This window comes from Corvus moneduloides, chromosome 15 (genome assembly GCF_009650955.1).
Source record: "Corvus moneduloides isolate bCorMon1 chromosome 15, bCorMon1.pri, whole genome shotgun sequence".
In the NCBI taxonomy this organism is placed as follows: Eukaryota; Metazoa; Chordata; class Aves; order Passeriformes; family Corvidae; genus Corvus; species Corvus moneduloides.
The window spans coordinates 12512293-12537278 of NC_045490.1; the positions used below are offsets into that span (position 1 = coordinate 12512293).

Sequence of the window (24986 nt, forward strand, 5' to 3'; positions counted from 1 at the left end):
AAACCACATTAAATAAATTACATTGAATTTACATGCTTATGAAACAGAATTGTTATGCTACCCTAAAACCATGAAATTTCAATGCCTATCATCCCAGTGTTCACCCAGGGCTAAAATGTGTTTTAAATGCTGAAATTGCTCAATTCATTCTAAATATATGTGTGTATATATATATGTACAGCTACTATATAAAATTCGGAACATGTTGAACCTTCTAGTTGGTGAACATTAGTAGGTGGTGAACTGCATATATTCAAATAATTGGAGAGTTTTATAGAGATTCTCCTAATCTTATTCAAAAGACCTAGTTTTTGCCTTTTTCTTGTATATATGTATTTGCTTTCTCAACATGAACCGGCCCTATTAAAATCCTGCATTTCTAATTGTTCAGTTCCTTTCACGTGTGATACACGAACTGCTTTCAGATATCAAGCAACTATGTAAAATATAAAACAAAAATTCAAAATACCATCAATTACATTCCTGGATGCTTCATTTAACCTCTAATATTTACTCGGTTTAGCTTTGAAGCTCATTGCCCATAGCTGTTAACTTTAGACTTATTTAGGTTGCTTTCCTGTAAGGGGTATGATGTGATTAACTTTAATTAGCTCAAGGTAATACCACCATTAGAACACCTCAGCAATTTCCCATGTACCCCCCCACAACCATCATGCTCATGTTGACCATTATCTCCTGGCTGGTCTGGTGATAATAACAACGTTTCTCCCTCTGCCATCTTTTTCTTTTTTTGCTACTCCACCTTAGGCACCTACTATCGACATCCGCCCCCGATCAGCTACCATTCAAATGAACAATGCTACACACCTCCAAGAAAGAGATGAAGAGTATGGGTATGAGTGTCTTGATGGCAAGGACTGTGCCAGTTTTTTTTGCTGCTTTGAGGATTGTCGGACGGGAGCGTGGCGGCATGGCAGAATACACATCCGCATTGCCAAAATGGACTCCTATGCCCGGATCTTCTTCCCAACTGCCTTCTGTTTGTTTAACCTGGTGTATTGGGTATCATATCTGTACCTGTAAAAGCAGTAGGAAATCAGTGATATGAGCCTTACTCACTGAATTTCTTAAGAGAGATGGTTTCCTAAATCCACTTGAAGTATTTATGATGCGCTTTATAGTGATCTGAATTCTTTAGTGCCATAATCCCGTAAATATCAGTCATATCGTTTGTCCAAAATTTGCCATCAGGTTATTGTGAATTACATGTCCATTCCATATGCCAAAATAATTTAAAAATAAAATCCTGTAAACAGGTAATATACAGCTATATCTACTGGAATAGAGAGAAACAGGGCAGACAGGGCAAGGGGAGCATAGCAACATCACTTAACAGTTGATACTGTGATTCCAAACAGGAGTGAGAGAGAGGAAAATTCCTAGGTAAAGTGCTGTACAGTTTGTTATCATTGGCTATAATTATGCTATAGCTTTAGTCTCTGTGGGCTTTTCTTTTTGGAAGAGTCATCTCTCACTTTGAATAGGTATTATTAGGCTAGGAAAGGTAACTTCTACTCCCACCAAGATGAAAACAGAACTTTCCCTTTGCCATCCCTTTAAGAGCACATGTACAATGCTGTAAATATTTCAATACCTTGTAGTACATAAAGTCTAATGCATGCATCTTTTGGGGCCAAAATAAATGAAAAAAGGTACCATAGAGTTTTGTCTTTTATTTTGTGTCTCTGGATGTGCTATTGTAATTGAAATGTGGACAAACCTAATTTTCTTTTTTCTTGAAAAACTGCCCGTTTCCCTCATGCATGGAAGATCCAAGCAGACAGCACTGTCATGCAAGACATTAGAGAAGCCTTAAGGATTCAAATAAATAACATATAGACAAATCTGTATGGCCAATATAATAGCTCATAAAGTGTAATGTATGTGTCCTCTGCAGTTGTAGCCTTCATTTCCCATTGATAATGTTGCTCTATTTCAACTCAGTCTCCAGTAACTATACATTGCAAGATCAGCTTCCGAATTTAATCCATGTGCTTCTATTGTTCTTTTCCCATGTTGAGCTCTACTTTTTTTCCTAACACAAGTGTTTGTGGGGGTCTTTTATTCGTTAATCTAGTCCAGAAAATAGCTTTTATTCTAGACATTATTTTTACATAAGAGCTTCAAGTTAATTTTGAACATTAGACTTCGTATTGTATATATACACACAATTTTTTGCCCATTCATGTCCTTGATCAGCAATAGTTGTTGTCAGTGCTGTTTTCACTCAGTGAGTACCTTTACTACATCAAACCTTTACCATGGCTAGCACAGAGTTTATAGATAGCCTTGAAAATAAAATGGAACAAAGGGTGTCTTGGCTACTAAATCACATGTATGCAGTTATGTATGTATTTAAAACCTTCAACCCACCTGGGTGAATCTTGAAAACCACTGGTTTTCAGAACCTGTATGATGTTCAATTATGCAACCTTAAGCACATGTAAATATGACTGACAGTTTTGGAGTTTTTTTTATTGTCAAAGATGCAAAATGTCACCTCCAGAAAACCGGGCTCGCAGCTTGAAAAGGGAGATCTGTAACTTATCACAACAGAATTATTATTAATTAAAATGGAGGAAAAGGAAAGTTTTCCAATGTTTGTATAGTTTTGGAAATAAAAATGTATAAAAAAGGAATATCCCTTGATCATCAATTGCTCCTACTCCAGTGTATTTTAAAACATTTTAATAAAGGAATTGCACACACCTGGGACTTTTTCAATAAAACTGCTGCACTCAACTCCAGTTTTTCTGTGATGAGTTTGTTAAAAGCATGCTTTGAGAGCTGGGCTGCTTCACCAGTTAGATTCATCAGCTGCCTAAATATAAGTGACTATGATCCCTATAACCCTTTGCACTGTCTCATTTTGTAGTCAAATGGCTTACACATAACTTTCAAGAATGTAGACTAACTCCTTTGAAGGTTATCTTATTCTAAAAAAAAAAATATTTAAGAAATCACTGAATTGGAAGTGCTCTAATGAAGAAAAAAACCTTCCTTTATCTACTTAGATAGTCTCCACTGTCTGAATGAGTGTCAATCACCTTTCACACGGGAAGGTGTTTCAACTGGTACCAGACTGATCTCTAATTTTTTTTTTTCCCAGTTGTCAGAGATTTAAGAGCTTTCTTTTAGTCTCTTGCAACTAATAAGAGTGACTAATGTTATACATTTAAGGCTTCAATTTTTCCCTGGATTTTTTCTCTGCTCCCAAGTAAGTTTTATACATATCAGTATGAAACTCAGCCTAAACCAGCCCTCAGTCCAAGTGCATTTGGTTAACATACATAGAAGTTTTTTTTTTCCTTGATCTGTGAAATTAATTAATTAGTGACACTGAGCCCTTCAACCTAGTTTCAGCCATCAGGTTACCTGTGCCTTAGAAAACCTGCGGTATTGATGAACCAGATGCAATAATGAGGAACAAATGATCAGATCCCTCACTTGTGCAAGTTTGGCTTCTCCTTCCAGCAAGGGATGAGTTAAGTTGTTATATCCCCACCTCAATAATGCAAACCACACAAACTGAAAAAGTGTGCCACATCTGCCTTAAGGAAGCGAATGAACTTTTCTCACCATACATCACGACACAAAGTAGAGGAAATAAGACCTTAATTAGTCATTACCCAACACCTCGCTCCTGCCACATGTACTGAGGGGTTTTGTCATTTCCTCCTGGGGAAAATGGAGGTGATTCAAAACAATGGTTCATGGAGAAACACATAATTCCCAGTAATATTTTGACACCGAAGTGCAATCTAGTGCTAATTAAGTGTTCCCTCTAACAGAGATTATTTTATCAGTACAGAAACATACCTTCGTGTTGTAAAGCCAGACTGCCACCACAATAAACAAAACAGTAGGCAAAATAACATTTGGGTGTGTTGTTATTATTCAGAAGAAAACTGCCCAGAAACCTATCTATATAGACACGTTCACATATACATATTATAGAAAATATTACGCTAATATGTACATTATACATACTAACCCTCCCAGTTGCATTCCAGGGAAGAAACTTACTGCTGATGCATCAGGCTTGCTGAAATGTTTTCAAGCTCATCACACTGCAAATAAATATTACTGCTCTGGGATGTGCCTGAGGGTGTTCAGATCGTCACTGAAAGTTTTATCAAGTGTACTCTAGTGGCACAATTATTCAGTTGCTATTTATATTCCAAGAGTATGTAATATCCTGACCGAGACAAGACACTGTTGTCCCAGGGATTATACCAAAACAGGACACCTTCAAAGCATTTATAAATCTTTATACACTTATACCATTTACAAACACAGATTGTAAATAAAGAGCTGGTATTCAGGGAGATCATGTGACTCAACAATAGTTCTTCTATTTGTTATGTTACCCAGCCCCCAAAAAAATATATTCTGCCAAGCCAATATGGAATAATTTCAGCCTCTGTACAATAAAAAATGCTAACTATGCACACACACAAAAAAGGGGGAAAATAATCAAGGAGTCTGTTTTTAAATCCACTCTACCTCATTTCTACCTCATTTTCCCACAGTTATATAAAGCTATAACTTGGCTGGACTGGCCCAATAACGTGTCAGTTTCAATGACACAGCTATTGCAGCAAATATTGGAGGTACAAATATTTAGACCTCCTTCCACCTGTGCCCCCAAAGCCCTTCAGTATTAAAATAGGTAGGGAAAAAAAGAAAGTATACTTATAAAATAATTAAGCAAGTGAATAATGTCAGAAAAGGAACAAGAAAAATCTGTTAACTGCAAAAATTTTAGTGGATAGCATTTTTTTATATGCAACCAAAAATATTTTGGAAAATATAGTTTTGGATTATCTGCCTTACCACTAAATCTGAATTTTGTAGGACTATGATAGAGATGAGATGCAAAAATAAGGATCGGAAAGCAAGGACTTTTCCAGGTTTGATGAAGTGTTTCTCATGCTTCAGAGGAAAGGCAGGAGAATGTGAAAAAAGACTTTGCGGGAGAATTTGATAATTAAGGAGAGAAACTGAGGCTTGGATATTAAGAGATGCTGAAGTCAATATTAACCCGGTCTGCTCCATCCAGGCTGCAGCTGAGAACTGAATTAGACAAGCAAACAAAAGAATTTATACATTAATGGACTAAAGTGGCAGCCCAGAACAACAAGCTAAGAAGGCATATTAGAGGCAAAATGATCCACAGAAAATAATTTTCAAGGCTAAAATAATGAAGGTTGCAGTCCTCTGAACTTTTAATAGAGTACCTTTGGGATTCAGGCTTCATCTACATGCACAAAGGCACAGATTTTAGTGATGCCATGGCAGAAAGTTAATGTTATTTGGAAATTATTAGCTACAAGATGAGGACTTCATGAAAAATAAAGTCTGTTCATGGGCTTCTGCAGTTGAGGGACTAAAGCCTGCTATTTTAAATTAAGGGATCATCCAAGGCAGAACCAAGTAATAAGAGTGAAGAAAAGAAGGAAAGTAAAATATAAAGAATCCATCTAAATGCAACATAATTAGAGCCCAGGGGACAAAATAACATTTTAAAAAGCAAGTGTTGTCTTTAAAACAAAGTTTCAGTTGCTTTGCTGAGAACTTAATTAAATCTTATGAAAAGCTTCACAGATAAATCAGTTTATTATACCCATGGGAGATCTATTGTTCCATTTATAAAAATTAAAAGCCAGTGCACTTTCCCCTCCTTATTTAGTAGGATTCTGTAGATGAAAAGATTTAGACTTCCTACTTACAAATTACTGTGGGGCTTTTTTTAAAATCAAGATTTACAATGACAAACATACCTGTTGAATACGCGAAAGACAGCTCATGACCTTTAAAGGATCTTGAATAATAGGCATGAACTAAAAGCTTGCTTACAAGTCAGAAAACATATTTGAATAATTAATTCCAGGAATGTCAAATTACTTCACAAAAACATTTTAAAAAAGGTTGCCTTTCTTGTGGGAAACAACAAAACCAAACCACGGTATGTTAGACTGGATAAGACATTCTCATTTGGATTCACATAAAATTCATATTGATTATCAAAGTGAGAAAAGGGAAAAAAAAAAGAGAACATATTAATATCGCTTTAATTCAGCCAGTATGAAAAATATTAGAAATATCAGTCTTTCCACCAGAAACATGCTTTTTAATACTGGCATATTAAAACCTGTATCTGGTAAGACTTACTCAGCCATCACTCTTTTTAGAATTTTCAGGTGTATGCTATAAGCCTAACTATAGATTCAGTTATTTTGCTGTGAGAAGCCTAATTAATTTACGCACAGAAAAAAAAAGGAGAAAACCCACAAAAACTGCCACCAACTTTCCCCAAAAAGGCTCCAAATCAAGACTTCTCATTTCATTCCTAAAATGAGACACAAGCACAGAGACATCCACACAGCTAATATTACAAGATGTCTATAAAAATAGCAAATCATGCTATAAACTGCTTGAAAGTCAGACAGACCTGCTAGAGATGATTTAGCATAGCTGGATACTTTGATGTATTAAATAATAAAAAAACCCTATGTAAATTTACCATGTTTTTACTAAGATAAAGAAATTTTAAAACGTCTCCATGTTTGTATAGACAAAACAATGAATAACCATAAATTCTCAGAATTCATTTCAGTGTTTCCCTTAGGACTAGAAGGAAAAGACTCTTCAGGTAGGTTTTAGCAATTCTACAGTCTCACAAATCTATTCTGATTTCAAAAGCTTTTCTGCTTCTCATTCTTGTTCTACTTGTATCACAACTCTTTAACCTGCTGCCACAGTGAGATTTCTTATAGAAGAGAGCACTTTCCTTGTGCACTTTCCAATTCCTTTGCCCTCAGTTACATTCACCTGAATTTGACAGCTTCCTGCTGATTTAGCAGTTCTGGATCTTTCTTGCACAAATGCTTCTGTCCCATAAATCACCACCCCACAGTTTCACCTAAATCGGTGATTCCATTTCAACCCTGAAAAATTATTGCAATTTGAAAACTATTGCTTCTAAAGAAGCTGTAAGTGAAATCATAGAGTTAATGAATTCAATACCAGGAAACAAAAAAGAGGTAAGACTGACCAATTGCTAACTTCAAGTTCACCTTTATTTTACTTGCTTTCAGGAGAGCTGATGCTGCCAGCTCTTGTTATGGCCCATCCCTTTATGCTGAATTGCTCAGAGAGTGCCCATATCGGCATAATCTGCAGACCCTGACAGCATCCAGGTGTGGCATAAATCTCACCCAAACCATGCCCTCCCATATAGGACCTGTCCTGCTGGCTTCAAGCACCTGAGGGTACTGCCTACAGATGCTGAAGCTCCTCAAGTATTTATGGAAAGCAAAGACAATGGTCAAGCCAAAACAGACATCATCGATTCTTTCAAACCTCAAGTAACACCTTCCATACATTTCTAGCTGGTTCCAGTAGCTTTGCCAATTTCTTAGGAGTCTTCAGCAATTCTGCTGGAAAATTATACACTGGTCAATCTACCCTGGATGGCCCTTGGGAGATTCTCAGCATCAAAGAATCACAGGTAGAGACTATACAGGCAGGAGAGAAGGTAGTTTACTACATGTTATGTTTGAATCAAAATAAAACATTTGTTCTTCAGCTCAAGTATTTGGCATATAGAAGAAATAAGTCTAAAAAACAAAAACAGTCCACAAAATAAAACTGCAGCAAAACCTGCTTAAGAAATGTAAAGTGTAAATGATACATCTCTCCTGTAATTGCGTAACTTAGAGCTATTGAGATGTGAACAAAACTACAGGATGCCTGCCTGGTAAAGTAGTGAACTGGGTGGCACTGTTCAAAATCTTTGAAATTTGAAAATAATCTGATCCAGTTTTTTTCTTTCCCCTCTGTTGGCAATTTTGTCCTTTACAGGGAATTTAAAGATAAAACAGGTAATTTAAGGATAAAATCCATCCCAAATCTGAAATATTATTTGCTATGGTAATATTTCCTAGGGGATGAGCTGAATACAAGCTCATTGCATGAACACACATTTTAGTCTCCAGAGGATGTTTTTCCTTCCTGTACAAAGGGGAAGAGCCTATAATGCTGAGTTAATGCAGACACATGGGTTTTGATTATGCAAACAGGCTGAAGTTCACATCCCATGTACATCTGAGATAACTGTAAAAATTCTTCTGGGGATTTTGCCAAATAAATGCTAAGTGCTCTGTTATTGCTCCTTCTGCCTTCCCTCCCACCCTCCCTGGCATCCAGGCACAGAAGAAACGAGATCCCAGTACTATTGAATTCATACATGGTGGAAAGGAAAAGTAGAAGGGCAGAAGATGCTCCTTTTTAAAGATGCCCTTATTTTACCCCGTCATCCAAAAAATCCCAAAAAACCCCATAGAACTAAAAAGTGGTATTTGGGAGGAAGTTTTAAAAAATAAAAACTCTAAATTAACTTTTTAATAAACATTTCTATGTAAAGAAAGAGACAAGTATTGGCAGTTTAGTTTCTGTTCTCTATCTGTCTTTCTAAACATCTTAGAAAAATTCAGAGTACAGTAATTTAGTAAATTAGTGTTGGTAGACTAAGACCATCATGACCATTCCTATAAGAAGTAGTACACCAGATCCCTACATCATTTTGATTACTAGTACAAATAATTATATCCTACCTGAATCACTTATCACTGTTCCAATAAATGGACTGACATTCTGATGTTGCCTAGAAAATGTATTCAATGAACATTTTGAAACAGAAAAGGAAAGTACCAGTTTTTCAGGTTTAGTTATAAAAATCTTACTAACTTGAAAAGTTCTGTTTAACTCATAAGTAGTAGGCAAAATATTAATCAGAATGCTAATCAAAATCATTCATGCCACAGTAGAACAGGATGCATTTTATCCTAAACAGCAACAGTTTCTAAAGATGTTCTGCAATTATTACCAGTTACGAGGAATATGCTTTTTGAAGAGTTAGAATACAAAAGGAGTGCTTTACTTATAAAGAAAAAAATTAAAATAATTACATAGGAAATGAAAGTAAAAAGAAAGCAGTCAAAAGAACTGTATCTCTGAAAAAATGGTAAAATACTGGAAACCATAAATTAAAAACTTACTAGATACTTTTTAAGAATTAACATTCTTAAAGTTTACACTTCTCTTTTCCACTGATTTGGAATACGTTATTATTCAAAAATCAGAACCATTGGAGAGTTATGTCACAACTAGCAATGAATATATCCCCACCTGAAAATAAAGTTACCATCCATAATTAGCTCTGTAAATCTGCATTTCTGTTTCGTTTCCTCCTGTTCAGCACAAGATACCAATTTTCTTTCTAAAGCCTTCTTTGCACAATTTTCTTAAAATTTAAGTATCATGTCACCTGTCCTTAGTATATTGTTGTGGTGGCTGGTTAGCCTGAGTTACAACAGGCAAAGAGCTCTTGGGTAAGAAAGTCCCTAATACCAGAGACTTCAGTCAGCTGAGGGTGAGAAGAGAAGCCTCTCCCAGAATGCTTTGTTCTGTTATGGTAATGTACCCCAGTTCTGCGTTCCTGGCTGGCTGTTGGCTGCCCAGCCCCCTTGCTACCTTATGTGTTTCATGTCCTAGAAGGTTCTCCACTCCAGGTTCCCCCCATTGGCCCTTGTCCCTTGCCACTCTCCCAGAGCTTCCCCATTGGCTCCCATTCCGCAGTCCCACCTTTGTACCACCCCTGTGCCCTCAGATCATTGGTCTCTGGTGCTTGCCCCCCGCCCGTACTTAAACCTAGACCCTGCATAGACCCTCTATTGTTTCTTGTCTTTGTCCCTGGGTCACTTTACAGTGTGGCTGCAATAAACCTCCGTCTGTGGAACTCTGTATATACAGAGACCCTTCCTGCCTTTTTGCCGTTGAGCCATATTACTGAAGCCATCCGCGTGTTTGTGCGTGCACATGTGTGAGCGTGTGGCTGATCCTGCCGAGAGGCTTCGCTAACAAGATGCTCTTGCAAGATCGCTGCACCCCGAGCTACAGCACAGAAGCCACAGAGAGCCCAGGACAGTGATATTTTTAGACCATTAAAACCTAAGGAGAGAAGTTAGATCACCAAAAAAAGGTAACTTGGCAAGTTACCACTTAGTTGTCTATGGGAACTTCAGAATTCGTATCTTCACTTTTTCTCCAGATCTCACGTAGAGAAAAAGCTGACATTTCAATAGTGTATGTTGTAAAACTCAGGTGAAATGGCCTTCAAACTGACACAGGACAGAGCTCCTTCATGTGACATGTCCAGGCTCGTAAGGAGCCTTCAATCCCACACACCCACCATGTAAGGTGGAGGAACCAAAGAGGGACCAAAGAAATCCCTGCTGGGATCTCCCACACAAGCTCACAAGTGCAGAACAATGTTCTAACCTGCATTAGCAAAAATGCCCGCAAAAGGTGCAGAACTATCTCTTAGGTGTGCCTTGTCACATTTTGTCAGGGATTTTTCTGACTACACTCAAACTCACAGAGAGGTATAGATGGCAACAGAGATCCACAGATTAACATAAAAAAGATAAATGTAGGAGACAGTTACAAGGTTCTTCACAAGTTAATGAACATTTTTTCCTCAGATTGTTGGACAGGTACATACAGGATTTTAAAAAATTATCACTTCAGTGATACATCATCTCTTTGTAACACTTTTTTATATAAAGTTAAATATTAAGGTGCATAAAGAGTCAATATTCATTACTGTGTATCTCACTCGTACCTTTAATATGCTTGCTCTACCACTAAATGTTTAAAGTACCAGCTGGGTATACCATCTTCATAGGTAATCTTCAATTTAACCATACTACATATTTTACAGTAAATATTGAAAACAAGAAAGTGGACCATTTTATGATTTTCATAAACTATACCCAAATATTCTTTGTGAAATATTCTACTTGGAGAGAAGGAGAAGCACTGCTTTGCATTTTCAAACTGTCTAGCAAACTGCCCAACCCCATTAAGGAGGGAAGCACTATGAATGTCACCTCTAGACAGAAGCGGACCCTCTTGCCTCAAGGGATTTCTGGTTTGGGTGTTTTTGCAGGTTGGAGGATAACATATAAAGATATACTGCATTATTCCTTCTATTTTGAATCTAAAACGTCTCTTTACCTCAAGTTAACAAAGCCTATAGCAACCTATAGCCAACATTCAGGCTCTTTCAGCTTATTTATTAACCTTATGAAAGTAGTCATCTTAGTTCCTTACCAGCAGAAGGAAAATACGATCTCACATGTCAGAACAGGTCACTCATGAGCAGTGAAAATGCCAGGATTTAGTCTCTCTGTCCCCATAGTAATTCCCTAATTTTTGACTTAAAATTTTACATAAAATTAAGATTCTCCAGTTTCAAGACACCAGAATCCTCCTCTAGGTGATCACCCTACAATTGTACCTCATACTAACTCATGCAGGCAATCTTGGAAGAAATTCCATTTGCTACTGTAGAAACCAAGGATGTGGACCCTACACCCTTTTCTTGAGTTTAATCCATTTAAGACTGACATACATATTTGGAGGCAATGAGGAACAGAAAATGTATTTCTGAAGGCTGTCTTTGAAGAAGAATAAAAGGTGGAAATGAATGTAAATCCACTAGATGGTAGGAGGATGACTCGGTTTCTATATTGTCTAGGACAAAATGACAAAAGTCCTAGGGAGACAGAGACTGCAGCAATCCTGGACACCTTCACAAAACTTTCCACCTGTAGTGCTCTACAGTCTCCATGATCTGCAAGCAAAACAAGGATAAATTGGCTCACACTGCCAAGCAATTATTCCTACCAAGAACTTTTCTGATGATATTGCTATTGGAAGAAGTGGTAAATGCACAGGCCATTTGTTCAAGCCTCTTCTCACTTTTTCCATTCTTTCACGTCGGTTTGTTTCCTCCTTGACCTATTTTACAGGCTCTGGAAAAAGTGAGAAATCACCTTGAGACACCATTTGCCTTTCTTGTAAACATTAAAATTGTAAGCAGAGGATGTCAGATGGCTATCAAGAAGCCATCAATTTAAGGTTTCCTAATGTGCAATTAAAAAACAACTTTCTATTTTCACTAGTTGGAAAAAAATTGTTTTGCTTGCCAAACCATCACAAATTCATTTCTTTTGTTTGTGTAGAAATCTTTGCTTGACTGATACTGTAAGTCTAAAAGATTGAATATTATATGAGGGGTCACACAGCTGCCCATTGCACAAAACTTAGGTTAAAATAAAACAAGGCACGTTACTCTCAGCTGAAAAGGAACCTGATTCCATGATGAGATGAACAGCTTAAAAGATGAGATATAAACTCACAACAACTAAATGTGAACATCAAAATACACTGTCTTTATGTCAGATGACGAGTAGAAAGTAAAACCTTCCAATAAGAATGTTTTAAAATGTTGATATGCATTTCAAACTCTACTGAAGTTGCCCTTGAAACCACTGCTGTCTGTGCAGCACCAAAAAGATGAATATTCATTTTTTGCTTGTAGTGCAGAGTTAGCAATACACTGAAATGTAAATATACCCCCAACACTGAAATTAGCTGAATGTTTGTACTATGCAAATTTTATATTGTTAATAGATGCATTGTTTGGTACATTGAATTTCTCTGATATGGGTTCCTTCTTCAGCATCAAGTGGGTGTATGGAGACACACTGAATACACTGTTAGTCTGACTTCCCACAGGGATTAGGCACATGCACAACTGCATCCCTGAACCGGAGGCCTAAATTTCAGATTATAGCAAAGTTTAGAGTTCCACTGCAAAACCCAACATTTTTGATACTTTGACATCTAAATAGACAAAGGAATGCTATCCTTGCAGAGAAAAGGAAAAAAAAAAAAGATACAAGCAATGTGAAGACTAAACTAACATCCGTACAAAGTTTATATCAAAATATGTAAACTGAACTAGAATCCTTTGAGGCCCAACTTATGCCTTAATCACAGATCTGTCCTTTCTATGCCATAAAATGGAAAATCTCCCCACCTGCCTGTCAGCCAGTGACAGCACTGTAAGAGGATTAAAGATGAAAGGTTTACAGAGTTTTTTAAACTGCAGATCTTAGCGATTCTTTGCTTTCTCTCTCATGAAGATTTTATATTTGTTCTCACTTTGTATTTCAGTTTTCCTAATCTAAAATGAAAGTCATTGAGACTGAAATGTATGTTTTGGTCTTTATGCACTGAAAACACAGCAAAGCAAACTGTCAGTGAAAATACAACTGTGAACAACAACAAACTGCTTAGAGCAAAAGGATGGTGAAAAGGATTCTTGCGTAAGAAACAGAAATCATTAAAAAGAGCAAAACCAGTATGCAACCAAGCAAGCAAAGCAGCCTATTATGCAAACACAGAAGTTTTCAGTTTAATTAAAAATATGTGAAAAATCTCACCATCCCTCACAGAGGATCAGCAATTATTTTCTGCAAATGCTTCTGAATAAATGACTCGTTTTCCACAAATTCTGCAGCCCTTGTAATTTTTCCTGGGACTACTCATAGAATAAAGAATGACACAATGCAAATCCTAAAATAATTCACAATTACATCAAGCAGGCAAGTTCATTTCCCTTTTCTTAAAGTCATACAGAAATCTAACAGATTTTGTGGGAGGGGAGAAGACGGGTTTTGTTCTGGATAAAAGTCCATTAGGACTTCAACGTTCTGAATGTGCAAATCTGGAGAGGAAGTATGTTAATGGCAATGTGATACAGAGCCTTGCACCCCCAACTGATGCACTCACAAACTGTGAGCGTCTTCCATATCTCTTAGACCCCAACAGAAGTTTGTCACAATGCATGGAATCCTAGTGTACCCACTTCCACCAGTACCAAACCTGCTGAGAATGTATTGCAACCCTGCATGTACCCCAGGTCAGAATGGAACCATAAGAGTGTCTCACTAATGGGGCAAAACAGATCAGGTTATATCATATGTACACCAGCCAAAATCTCTGACCTGTTTTCTTCTGAAAATCACTTTGAATCTTGGAAGATGCAGCAGAACACTGGCACTTGTGTGCTGTGGCCATACAATATAAAACATGAGCTGTTGCAAGGCAGTATTTTCTGTCTACAGTGAATTTAATTGATTGGTTCCCAAGCTGTGGGTCTTGCTGGTTGTTTCGTCACTTTAAAACCAAACTCCAGGGGTGATGAGAGGTGGCAAGACTGTCTGTTTTGATTCTACTGCATCCCATGGCTATGTTTTTTAATAAGCCATAGCTGTTGGCCTGAGATTGCATGGAACACTCCCTCCTGTTTCTTCCACAGGAATTTGGGAAACATGTTGCACTATGGTGTCCACCTGCTTGGGGCGAAAAATCCCTGTAACTGGGACAAAACCTTTTTAGCCATCACTGTCTCAAGTACCGCTTCCTTTTTTAGGAATACAAAGGATCATTTTGAAAGTGTACTTCTAAAGACCCCAAGATCACGCTGTGATTTTGTTTTACATCTTTTTCTCTTGTACTTCTGCAGCTCCCTGAAGCTTTGACATCAGTTTCTAACAGCACAGACATACTCGATTTCAGTTTTCTCTTGAGCAAAATATCAGCAAGTCACAACTATTGCTCCATTGTATTGTATTTTGACAGCACTAAATGTAGAGTGCCCTGACTCCACATACCTTTGTACCTCAATGTCTCTGGTTGAAGAAACATCCTGGACCATCATCCTGCACACAGAGCACTCTCTAAGAGTCCAATGCATCCTAAGTTTACAATGGGGTAATTCAAATCACACTAAACACCATATATATATGAAAGTTCTTAGCATGGGCAGCAATCTGATCTATCAGTAGGAATACATGAGTTTGCAAACCTTTTTTAACTTCCTATTTTGGAGCATTAGTGGATTGCATTTTATCTCCTTCTCCTTTTTGAATCTCCAACTCTGCCATTGGGAGTCCGAACTTTTGAGTCTCTTGTAACTAACTGGCACCAGTTTCCACTGTAAATATAAATCAATAAAATAATTTCATACATTATTATTAATTATTTTGTCAATTTTCAATATTCAGTACCAGCAAGAAATTGCAGGGTGTTCTAGCAGCAAACTCACATTAAAATATCCATATTGCTTGTTCTGGTATTAGGAAACATTCTGCTCCGTATTTAACTTCTCTAAATTTCTTGATTAACCTAAAAATTTGTATGTATTGCATATCGGTGGCTTGCTTTGAACTCTTAAATAAGTTAATTTACTAAAATCATGACAGCTTTTTTTTTCCTAGCTTCTATAATCTTGATGGAGCTCCATCTAAAAATCAAAACTGAAAAAAATTAAGACCTATTTCCTTAAATACACATATTAAAATAAATTCCATAGTTACATTATGAACAGAACAGCCATACACAAACATTGTGGTGACAATTAATTGAATTGATTTACCCTTTTTATCACTCAAAACTATCTATATTTTATCAATTCATTACAAGTTCTGCATTGCAGCCTATAGAGAACTCTCAAAATACGAATTGGATTGCTCAAGTGCTCAGTCCTGTGCCTTGATCACCAAACTCAGATTAGATACATTCTGTTCCTGATTGTTTAATTTGAACTTTATAAACTATTTCTAGTTGTTAAAATCAGGTTTTGATTATACAAATCTTAGTACTACATAAAAATTTGCATTTAATCAGCATTCACACTAAACAAATCTCATTTTAAAAGAAAATTATGGAGAGGCAGCACATGAGGGGTAAATATGGTAGATCTAGCTAGTAATCTAGTTAAAAGTCAAAATATTTAGAAAATAATTTACCCCTCTACATTTCGGCTGCACTCATGAACCTCCAAGTTTCCTTTTTCTGAAAATGGAAATGCACACCACATAACCCCATTGTTTCCCTGCTCTGAAGTTTGCGCCTCTTTCAGGACAGCAGCAACTGTGCCAGAGAAAAGAAGGCAGGCAGTTGATATGTTCCATTTCTCTCTACCCTGCAAACAAGTACATACTTTTGTTAGAAACTTCTGAAATACTAAAAGCTATCTAGACTGGAAAATACAGAAATACAATATTTATTCAATTGTAGGACTTCATTATCAGTCCCCAAACTGTAATTCTTTCCTAGTCTTCCTGTTGTAACAGCTGTTCGGAAACTTAAGAACAAGATGTGTATAGCTGTGGGGACTCAGTTGTGAAACAAAAACCCTCCTCATTTTTAACATTTAATTTTTAAAGAATGAGAACAACAAAAACCCCCCCATTTTCTAAAAGCCAAGAGGTAACATTTTACAACTTTTGTAATGAAGTAGTTTGTCCATATCCCAAAGATGAATTTTTTCCTTATGATTATTCAGGCTGAAATTGTGCAAACTATATTGATAGTCAAATATGACATGTAGGTAAGTACTGTCATTGTCTATGAACTATTTAAAGTAGGTTCTTTTATGCAATGTGTAACTTTAGACCTCCAGTAAGTGTGTCTATTAAGCATTTTGTATATATATTTTCATCTGTTCTGAAGCACTACAGCACCAATGGAAAAACCCAAATGTAAAAGTACATTTCAGTTTTCCTCTGAAGAAAAATTTGTAATGTCTAATTTTAAAACTATTGATATTTTTTCTGTTTTCTCTTTTAGTTTCCTTAAGCCAGAAAAATAGGACATCTTTTCCTTTCTTTTGAAAAAAATTATCTCAAATTAATTAATGAAATAATTTAGGAAAAGCATCTGATCTCATTCATTGGCTTTCTGTAATCTATTCTGCTCCTAGAGTCTCCTAATTATTAATTAATTAGGAAAAAATGAAACATCAGGGACGGATTTAGAGTAGAGAAGTGCAAGGAATGGATCTACTGAGAATTCATAATTCATCGTTCGATAGCAGCAGCACTGACTTACACTAAGATCATAAGGTTACTCTAGGATTACACTCATTGGTGGGGAAAAGCTTATCCTGGGAAAGCCTGTTTTCTGGCTCTCTCTGCAGTCTAACTGCAGAGACTTCAGGTGTTCATGAAACACCTGGTGGTCTGGGAATAGCCAGTTTGGTTTTCTCTTTCTGAAACAGTGTCATATTATGCAAGTAAATACAGTTGAATACAAATCAAATATTATTTTCTTCTCCATTTTCAAGCCAAAAATTATATTTAAAAGGATTTTAACCACGTACTCTCCTTGATTCATACCACAGACAATGTTTTGCTGACACAAGACATCTGTGTAGTATTATCTCTGCCTGCCCAAAGCTGCCTCACAGAGGGGAAATATTTCAAACTTGAAGGCTACTTTTCACTGGAAATTTGAAAAAAATAGGTCTAGCTGAATCACAGAGTCTGGCTCCTGAATGTCTGAAAGATAATGGACAGAGACACCTAAGCTAAGTGCTGCTTCAGGCAGAAGCTTAATTTGAATTTGCAGGGAGACTAAATCAGCACCATCATTAGAAATAGCAGGACTCAAAAGCATAAGACACTTAATTAACGTTTCGCTCCAAAGGACTGATCTTCCACATGGAAGCTGGTCCTATAGAAATGGGCACTGCCACCATCTGCTCTGTGGATGAACAGCAAACTTCACAGTCCTCACCTTTGGGGAGCAGGAAGTTCAGATACTTGTAGAAAAGTGATTTTCAGAAAGCTTTACTCTGGCTGTAATCCAGGAAAATGGCCCTTTGTAATTAACTGTGTAGGAATCCATTAGAGAGGGACTGAAAATCTCAAGTTCCTGGGCTGTCAGTGACCTAGAAAAGGCAGGAGAGTATTGGCAGTTCTGCTGGTCCTGCTTGGAAATGGCATTGCAAAACAGACCATAGTCAGGAAAGATCAGTCACTGCAGCGTTCTTCAGAGGCAAACCTGAAATTCATTTTGCAACTGAAAGACCAAGAAAACAGTGTTCATGTTACCTAATTTTGTCTTCACTTTTTTTCATAGCTTCTGAGCACCACAGCTTCTATTGCCTTCAGATTTGAAATTCAGGTCACTAGAAGTAACCAAAACCAGTTTTGGGCCAAGTGCCCAGTACCAGTTAGATATTAAATATTATTACCGAGGCAGGACAGAAAAAAGGGACCTGCTGGAGAAATTATGACTAATAAGCACTGCCAAATAAACCCAAAAGGTCTCTGGAAAGTTGCCTAAAATACTTTTATAATGCAATGGATAACGCTGAAAAACAATTGTATTAAAAGATTACAGTGTGATTTTGGGGGGAAAAGAAAAGCTATGAGGATATTTAATGAAAAGAGTTTTTAAATGCCAGAAGGTTGGGTCCAAGTTGTGTTGCCTAAACAAAGTACAATACCCTTAAACATCAGCACAAACAAACTAAACAGTACACACTGCTGACAAAAAAGGGCTTGTAGATCTAAATGGAAGCTGAAAAAATATATAGTGGACTAGCAAAGAGAGTTTTCCTGTTTGCTTCTCCACAGTCAGAACAACTGCAAAAAACATAGCAAGTCAAATTTTCTAACTTGATTTTCAAATTCTCCAGAGCTAGCACAAGCAAATGAAACAGATTTAAAACCAGGTCATGTGGAGTACATAATTCCTAAAGCTTGACTTTGAGGAGAGAGGCATAGATGTCTTCCTCCTTGCACTGCTATAGTTGGAGTATCTTCAATTCAAGCATTGCTTCTTATTTCTGCTTTCATAGACAAAACTCAAAAAACTCTACTAAATTCAACTCAACCAAACCTCTGATTATTTTACTAGAGCTACCTTCTCAAAAAATATACTTTGCTCCTCCAGACCTCTTCCTACCTGTTTCCTTGCCCACTTATATCTGCTCTGGTTTTTAAGTCTCCTTAGAAAACAAATAAAAATATGCCAGCATTCCAAATTCAACCCTTCATCCTTTATTACTTTTCCTGACACATGAAAAGATTTTATTCTCTTGAAGGTGACAAACTACAACTCAATCTAATTCTCAAAAGGTACTTTTTAAGAGTGTTATTCAAACCAGAAATAAATAAAGTGGCAGCTGTGTTGGAGGAATTGTTGACAGAAAATATCTGAATAGTTGACTGAAACCCCTCCAAGAGAAGCTTTCAGTAAAGTAGAAAGAGGTGCCCATTCTCAAACATTTTTTTGGTCATTATACTATAGACTTTTATTCCCTTCTGTGTTTGTCAGGTTCTTGTTCCTCTGTGTGCCCAGACCTATTTTTCAAACCCCTTGTCAGGGATTTAGGTCCTTTGATGTGCCTGGCTTGTTTTCGGTCCAGACAACTCCTCAGAAAGGCATTCTCCCAAGCTGTTACACTTCATCACCATAAAAGAAAGCTTTCTGCCAGTGCAGTCACACATCTCCCCACCTCGTGCCAAGGTGATCCCAGCTGGTACAGGGTATGGACCGACAAAGTCAGCGGCCAACTGCAGAGCAGTTGTGTTAACACTGAAATGCATTTACTGGCAACAGACAGATCAGTAAGAAAGCATAAGCATATTTTTTCTCATTGTCTCATAAATATCCCTATTTATTTAACAGAAAGAGGGTCTTTGGGAATGCTATTTGTCTCTTTTCAAACCATCTACATCTTCATACAATATAGAACCTGTTCAATGGCAGGCATTTAAAAACTTTATTGTTTGAACAAACACATATTTTCGTAACTCTTTTTGTAAGGTTATAGTTTGATATTAGAACACTTATACTGACAGATACCAAGCCTCTGTTAAACTTGAACAGAAATATGCCTCCTTTCATGAACAGAAAAAGCATTTCATTGCTTAGGTTAAGCATAAAGCAAAGTAGAAAATGTTCCAATGTCCTTCCTGTCATTTGGGCTGACCAAAACAAAGACAACAACGAACAAATCAATGTTAGAGCCATAACAAAATAAATTTAGGGAAGAAGATATTCCTTTAAGTTAAATGGTCTATTCTCCTGCCTCAAAGCAGGTTCAGATATGCCTAGCTACATATTCCCACGAATTTTTATCTAATTTTTCCCTAAAGATTGACAGTGATGCAGAATCTGCACCCATTGATGCAGAGCTGTTTTGAACTATAGTCAGTTACTTTTTCCTCTTTTCATTCTCAGGGCTGCCTGTGGTTCCCTTACCAATTGAAATGTCAATCCCATCCCTTAGCAGACAATTCTGAGTCCATGAATATCATTTGGGGTAGTTATCACAAGTGCTTCATGTTCAAAATATGTATGAGGTGTTAATAAACTAAGTAATGCAACATAATTTTTAAAAAATTTCTGATTAGGTGATTCATATAAATAACCAATACTGCTTCAAGTGAGAGCATTCTCTTTGCTGCAAATTACATTTCAATTGCAAATACACTTCTGTGGACTTTTGGCTTAGCCTTGTAATTTAACGAGAATACCGTAAGTTTCTTATCTTGAATATTACAGAAAAGTTAACAGAAAAAAAGAAACAGCATGTAAAAATTTAAAATATGAGAAAGTATTTCTGGTTTGTTTTTCCTTCAAGGTGAGTTTTCAGTTGTTCTTATTTAGGAATACAAAATGGATAAAATCCAACAGTTTGTTTCTTAATATTTATTTAGCTTACTGACAGGGCTAGGGTGGCTTACTCAGTTCTTCCTTCACACCCCTCCTCTGGTACCTTCAGCCCAATGACAAAAACGAGTTTTCCAGTCATTTTTCATCTCCAAATATTGCACTACAACGGAGGTTCCTAACCTGGGTATTTGAAGAATTTGAGGAAATTACTTCACGAGGGCCTATATAAAAATATTTGTCTTTTCTATAAAACAACCTAATGAAATGAAATAAAACAAAATTAAGTATTTGTAATATACACCACTGTCACTGGAATAAACCCAAGTAGGAAAAAATTAGTAAAAAGAAATTAAAAAATAGGAGCATCCTGGAAAGTTGCTAACTTTTCTGCTAGCGTAACTATTCCAGTTAATAATGTATTTTTATTTTTTCCTAACTGAGATAATAACAGCAGTATAATCCCTAATTCCAGGTAGAGTTGCATCATTATAACATGTAATATGATTTAATCCCCTTCTTCCTGTTATTCATAGCTGCTGGGTTTTATGCTTTTGCTGTAGTGAAACAGCTTCCCACCAAAACAACTGACTATGTGTGTTTTCTTGCCTATGGATGCTCACAGATCTGATTTCTACCTTAGCTTGCAGAAGCAGCATAGTCTAACTTCTAAACAACAACATTTCTTATTTCTCCTATATATGTTAGTAAGAGATTCCAATCCCTCTCAGTACCCTGTTTAGGATGCAGTTTGGGGTTTTGGTTTTTTGTTGTTTTCTCAGAAACCTACTTCCCCTTGAGCTCCAGCTGTACAGCAGCCCCACAGACTCTTACTGCACATCATTGTGTCCTATTTATTCTCTTCACTTGACTGCTTTCCTTATGCTCTGTAGTTTATGACTCAGCTCAGGTTTTGAAAATGAGGAAGAAAGGAGTCTCTGTGTATGCTTGGGAATAATCTTCAGTGCTGTGATATGAAAATTCTGGGCTTTGCCGCTGCTACTGATAACCCATTATGAAAATAGTACAGGCAACATCTTTACTCACCAAATATTTACTCTGAAGTTGCTAAGTTTCTAATTCCTCTTGTACACAAGAGGGTCCTGGCAGAGCAGTATTAGCATAAACCTTACAAGATCATAAAATTATCGAATAACATTTTATAACAACATTAAAGTATCTGGCATATCTAGATATTATTATCTTCCTAAAATGCATGTTCTCTGGAACTGTTTTACAGTTAAATAGATTCACACTGGTATTAAGGACTTACAGGAAAAAAACTGCCCTAAATAATGTCTGCAGGATCCAAAACACAATAAACCTTTAGTTCCAAGATACGGAATGCAAAAAATTAAGATGTAAAAATATTTTTCTATAACTTTTTCTGACGTTTTGATCAGATCAAACTGTAATACGGTGGTTTTTCATGTACTGTCCCCTATTTAATAAAAATCAGGATAGAAAACTTATAATGGATTAGTGCTTCTTACATATAAGAAGATTCTGTCCAAATCTACTTAATATTATGCATTCACTTCACATCAAGACTCCCGGGATATTCTTTGTGCATGTGTTTACTTCTGAGCTGCCTTGCAATGATCTAGCCCATGTAACTCAATAAGCACTACTCCATTGCTAAAAATCTTTTATTTTTTTCCTGTGTCATTTGGGAAAATAATATTTAAAAAGTATTTATTTAATTTTATTTTTATTATCGTAGTCTATGAAACTTTATCCTTCCTCAGTACTATCACTTCTAGTTCACTCTTTCTACCTGTGTTTCTTCCTCTCTGCTTTACTGAAGAGTGGAAAAAGTATTTGCTGAATACTGGGAAAAAGCACAGATCTTTCAAAAATATAAATGTGTAATTATTCCTGCTTTAATAGCTAGTAGAGGTTGAACTCTACTTGTACAAATATTCTTCTGCTTTTTCCCTTTTTTTCTCAACTTCGTTATGGAGCTGCAGCTTTTATCACAGGACAAATCAAGGGTTCCTGCTCCATAACCAGACCAGCAAGTCAGACTGTAATTGTGAGTAGAAGCGGATCTTCCGTATTGCTCACTAGGAACAGACAAACAACTGTTCTGTTGCACAGAGGAATATTGTGCTTGGAAAACAGATCAGTAACATTCAAATGACAGTTGTCTTGAAGTTTATGGATCACAAGCCTTAAATATTGTATTCGTTGAACCTTTGCGGTACCAATCTCTCATAAAATAAGAAGCAAGAAAAAGTTGTGTGAGTAAAAAGCTATCCACCCTATATTGGGCAGGATCCGATGTTTACTTTTATTGAAAACACTGTTAAAAATTTTAACATTGTTAAAACGGGCATGTAGCTCCAACCATTCCAATTTGCATTATTTTGTGTAAATTTCCACACAGTTTGCACTTAAGTCAGCTAAAGAAGTCTGAAGTTGGTTTTCTTGTGAATAAAAATGTAAGACTACACACTAAAATCCCCTCAACCTCTGAGATAACAGACAACCTTCCTCTGAAAGACACTTTTTACAAACAAATACTGTTCTACTGCTTAGTCCTTGAAGCTGTCTTTGACCATTTTAGGAGTAGAATATAGTCAGGAAATGAGCCAGATATGAGCTAAGTCACATGAGGCAACAGCAGCCCTGCTAGTTCCAGGTGATGACTTGATTCTTACTTTACACTAGTAGTGTAAGGATGTTTCTGGACTGCTGTGCAATAGCATCCCTTGTGAAGAAGTATAATTTCTTTAATTTTATGCTGCTTATTCAACAAGATTTCTTTAATTAAATATTTGATCTGTATGACTAGATGAATATCTGGAGTCTAGAAGTCTTTTTCTAAATGAAAGGAATATATTTCCTGTGTTTATAAAAGCAATATCAAGTACAATTACAGAAGTCCTTGCTTGTTTTTCTTTAGATGATGCATAACAGGAAACAGCTCTGTTGCCATCCCAGTGCCATAACTGAGGCACTATGAGACACTGTGCCATTACTAGATCTAGCAGAATAACACATGTATTTTAATATCTCCCCTGCTTGTCCTGTTTGTAAAAAAATATTGGAGAAATTAAAGGAGGACCAACACTTTTTCTGTATGACCTGATGTTAAGCTTCATTATTTTTCACAATCAAAAAATTTTCTGTCTTTAAATTCATCATCTTTTATGTTCCAAATGGAAAAAGAAGGTCACTGTGTTCTATGCTTACCAGACTGCTATGTTACACCTGAGGAGTTTGGATTCTGTTTTCAGGTGTCTAATTTAAATGCAGTGGACTCTCTGAAAGTCCAAGCAGATTTGGCTGCCAAAAGCTGCAGCATAACGTGCCTGTTGCCAGACTGAATGTCATCATAGCTCCTCTGGTCACTGCTAGCAGAAGGACACAGAAAAGCCCTCAGGATTCCAAGAAGACCTGCACAGTGCAGCTCCCTGCATAATTACAGTTTAACCCCAGCCAGGAACCAAGGACCACACAGCCACTCCTTCATCCTCTTGCAGTGGGACAGGAGGGACAACTGGAAGTATAGAAGTGAAAAAACACAGTAGGTGAAGAGGAGAAAAAGCCCTGATGCCGTGCAAGCACGGCTCAGCAGTATCTAAAACATCCCTGTGCTAGCAACACTGTTTTCAGCACAAACGCAAAACACATTTAAAGTTAACTCCATCCCAACCAAAGCCAGAATAATCCACACTGTTTCTGATCCATAAGGGGCAGTGGTGCGAGAACACAGTTTCAGCAGACAAAGTAAGTTGCCAAAAGAAGCAAAGCAGAGTCTCCTACTCTTCCTTAGCTGCTTTCTGAGGGTGCATAACAAAGCCACTGTGAAGACGAGCAGATAGTATCTGGACAAGCCAGATTAATTTTATGGGTTGGAAAATATCTCACGATTTAACAGTATGCAAATTAGTTGCCATTCTCAGATATCAGTGATGTCCTGAGAATATCTGGGTGCTTTGTGCTTATAGAAACAGCCGCTTGCAGGTCCTTTTAGAAGCATATACAAATTCACATTTAGATCAGTCAGCTAAGTTATTTGATGTTGGTTTTCTTTAGCTAAACTGCTTGGGGCAACTGAACTAGAGGCTGTGTTTGCCAGGGAAAAACCTGGTTGCCAACAAGGCTAGCAACTCAAAACACATTATAAAACATGCTCAAACTTATCAATGCATGTTTTACCCTCCTGGTCTTCCTGTTATCTGTAAAAAGAGTAACTTCTTAATTTGTATTGGGACTGATTAGGAAGGAAATTCTGGATTCTTCAATACTGATCTTGTAATAGTTTTACACCTCTATTAACAGCACTAAAATAACTTAGGAGGTAATGTGCATTGAAATTTGTAGAACATTTGTACACTACCACTTATAATCCATGTGGAAGTCACAGCAATCTAGATAAGCACAATAAACTTCAAATGAGAGAGAAACTATTACAACATTTGCTGACCTTGACAGTCATAAATCCTGCTTGGTCAGGACCATGCCTGTTTTGCAATATATCTGTCACATGAAAACTCTACTGTGCAGTTAGCAGCCATTTATGTCTCAGACCATTACTTCTATAAAGAATTTTTAGAATTTTTTTCTAG

The 24986-nt window shown here is 36.8% G+C and overlaps 1 protein-coding gene across 2 annotated transcripts in view; it reads left to right on the top strand.

The window, feature by feature from the left end:
* The window catches only part of GABRG2 (gamma-aminobutyric acid type A receptor subunit gamma2), a 67764-nt gene extending 64996 nt beyond the window's left edge, over nucleotides 1-2768 (top strand). For both annotated transcript variants that reach the window (XM_032124588.1, XM_032124589.1), the window contains one exon: nucleotides 769-2768. In XM_032124588.1, the coding sequence (XP_031980479.1) occupies nucleotides 769-1044 (276 nt within the window). In that variant the 3' untranslated portion in view covers nucleotides 1045-2768. The remainder of the gene's footprint in view (nucleotides 1-768) is intronic.
* The last annotated feature ends 22218 nt before the right edge of the window (nucleotides 2769-24986 follow it).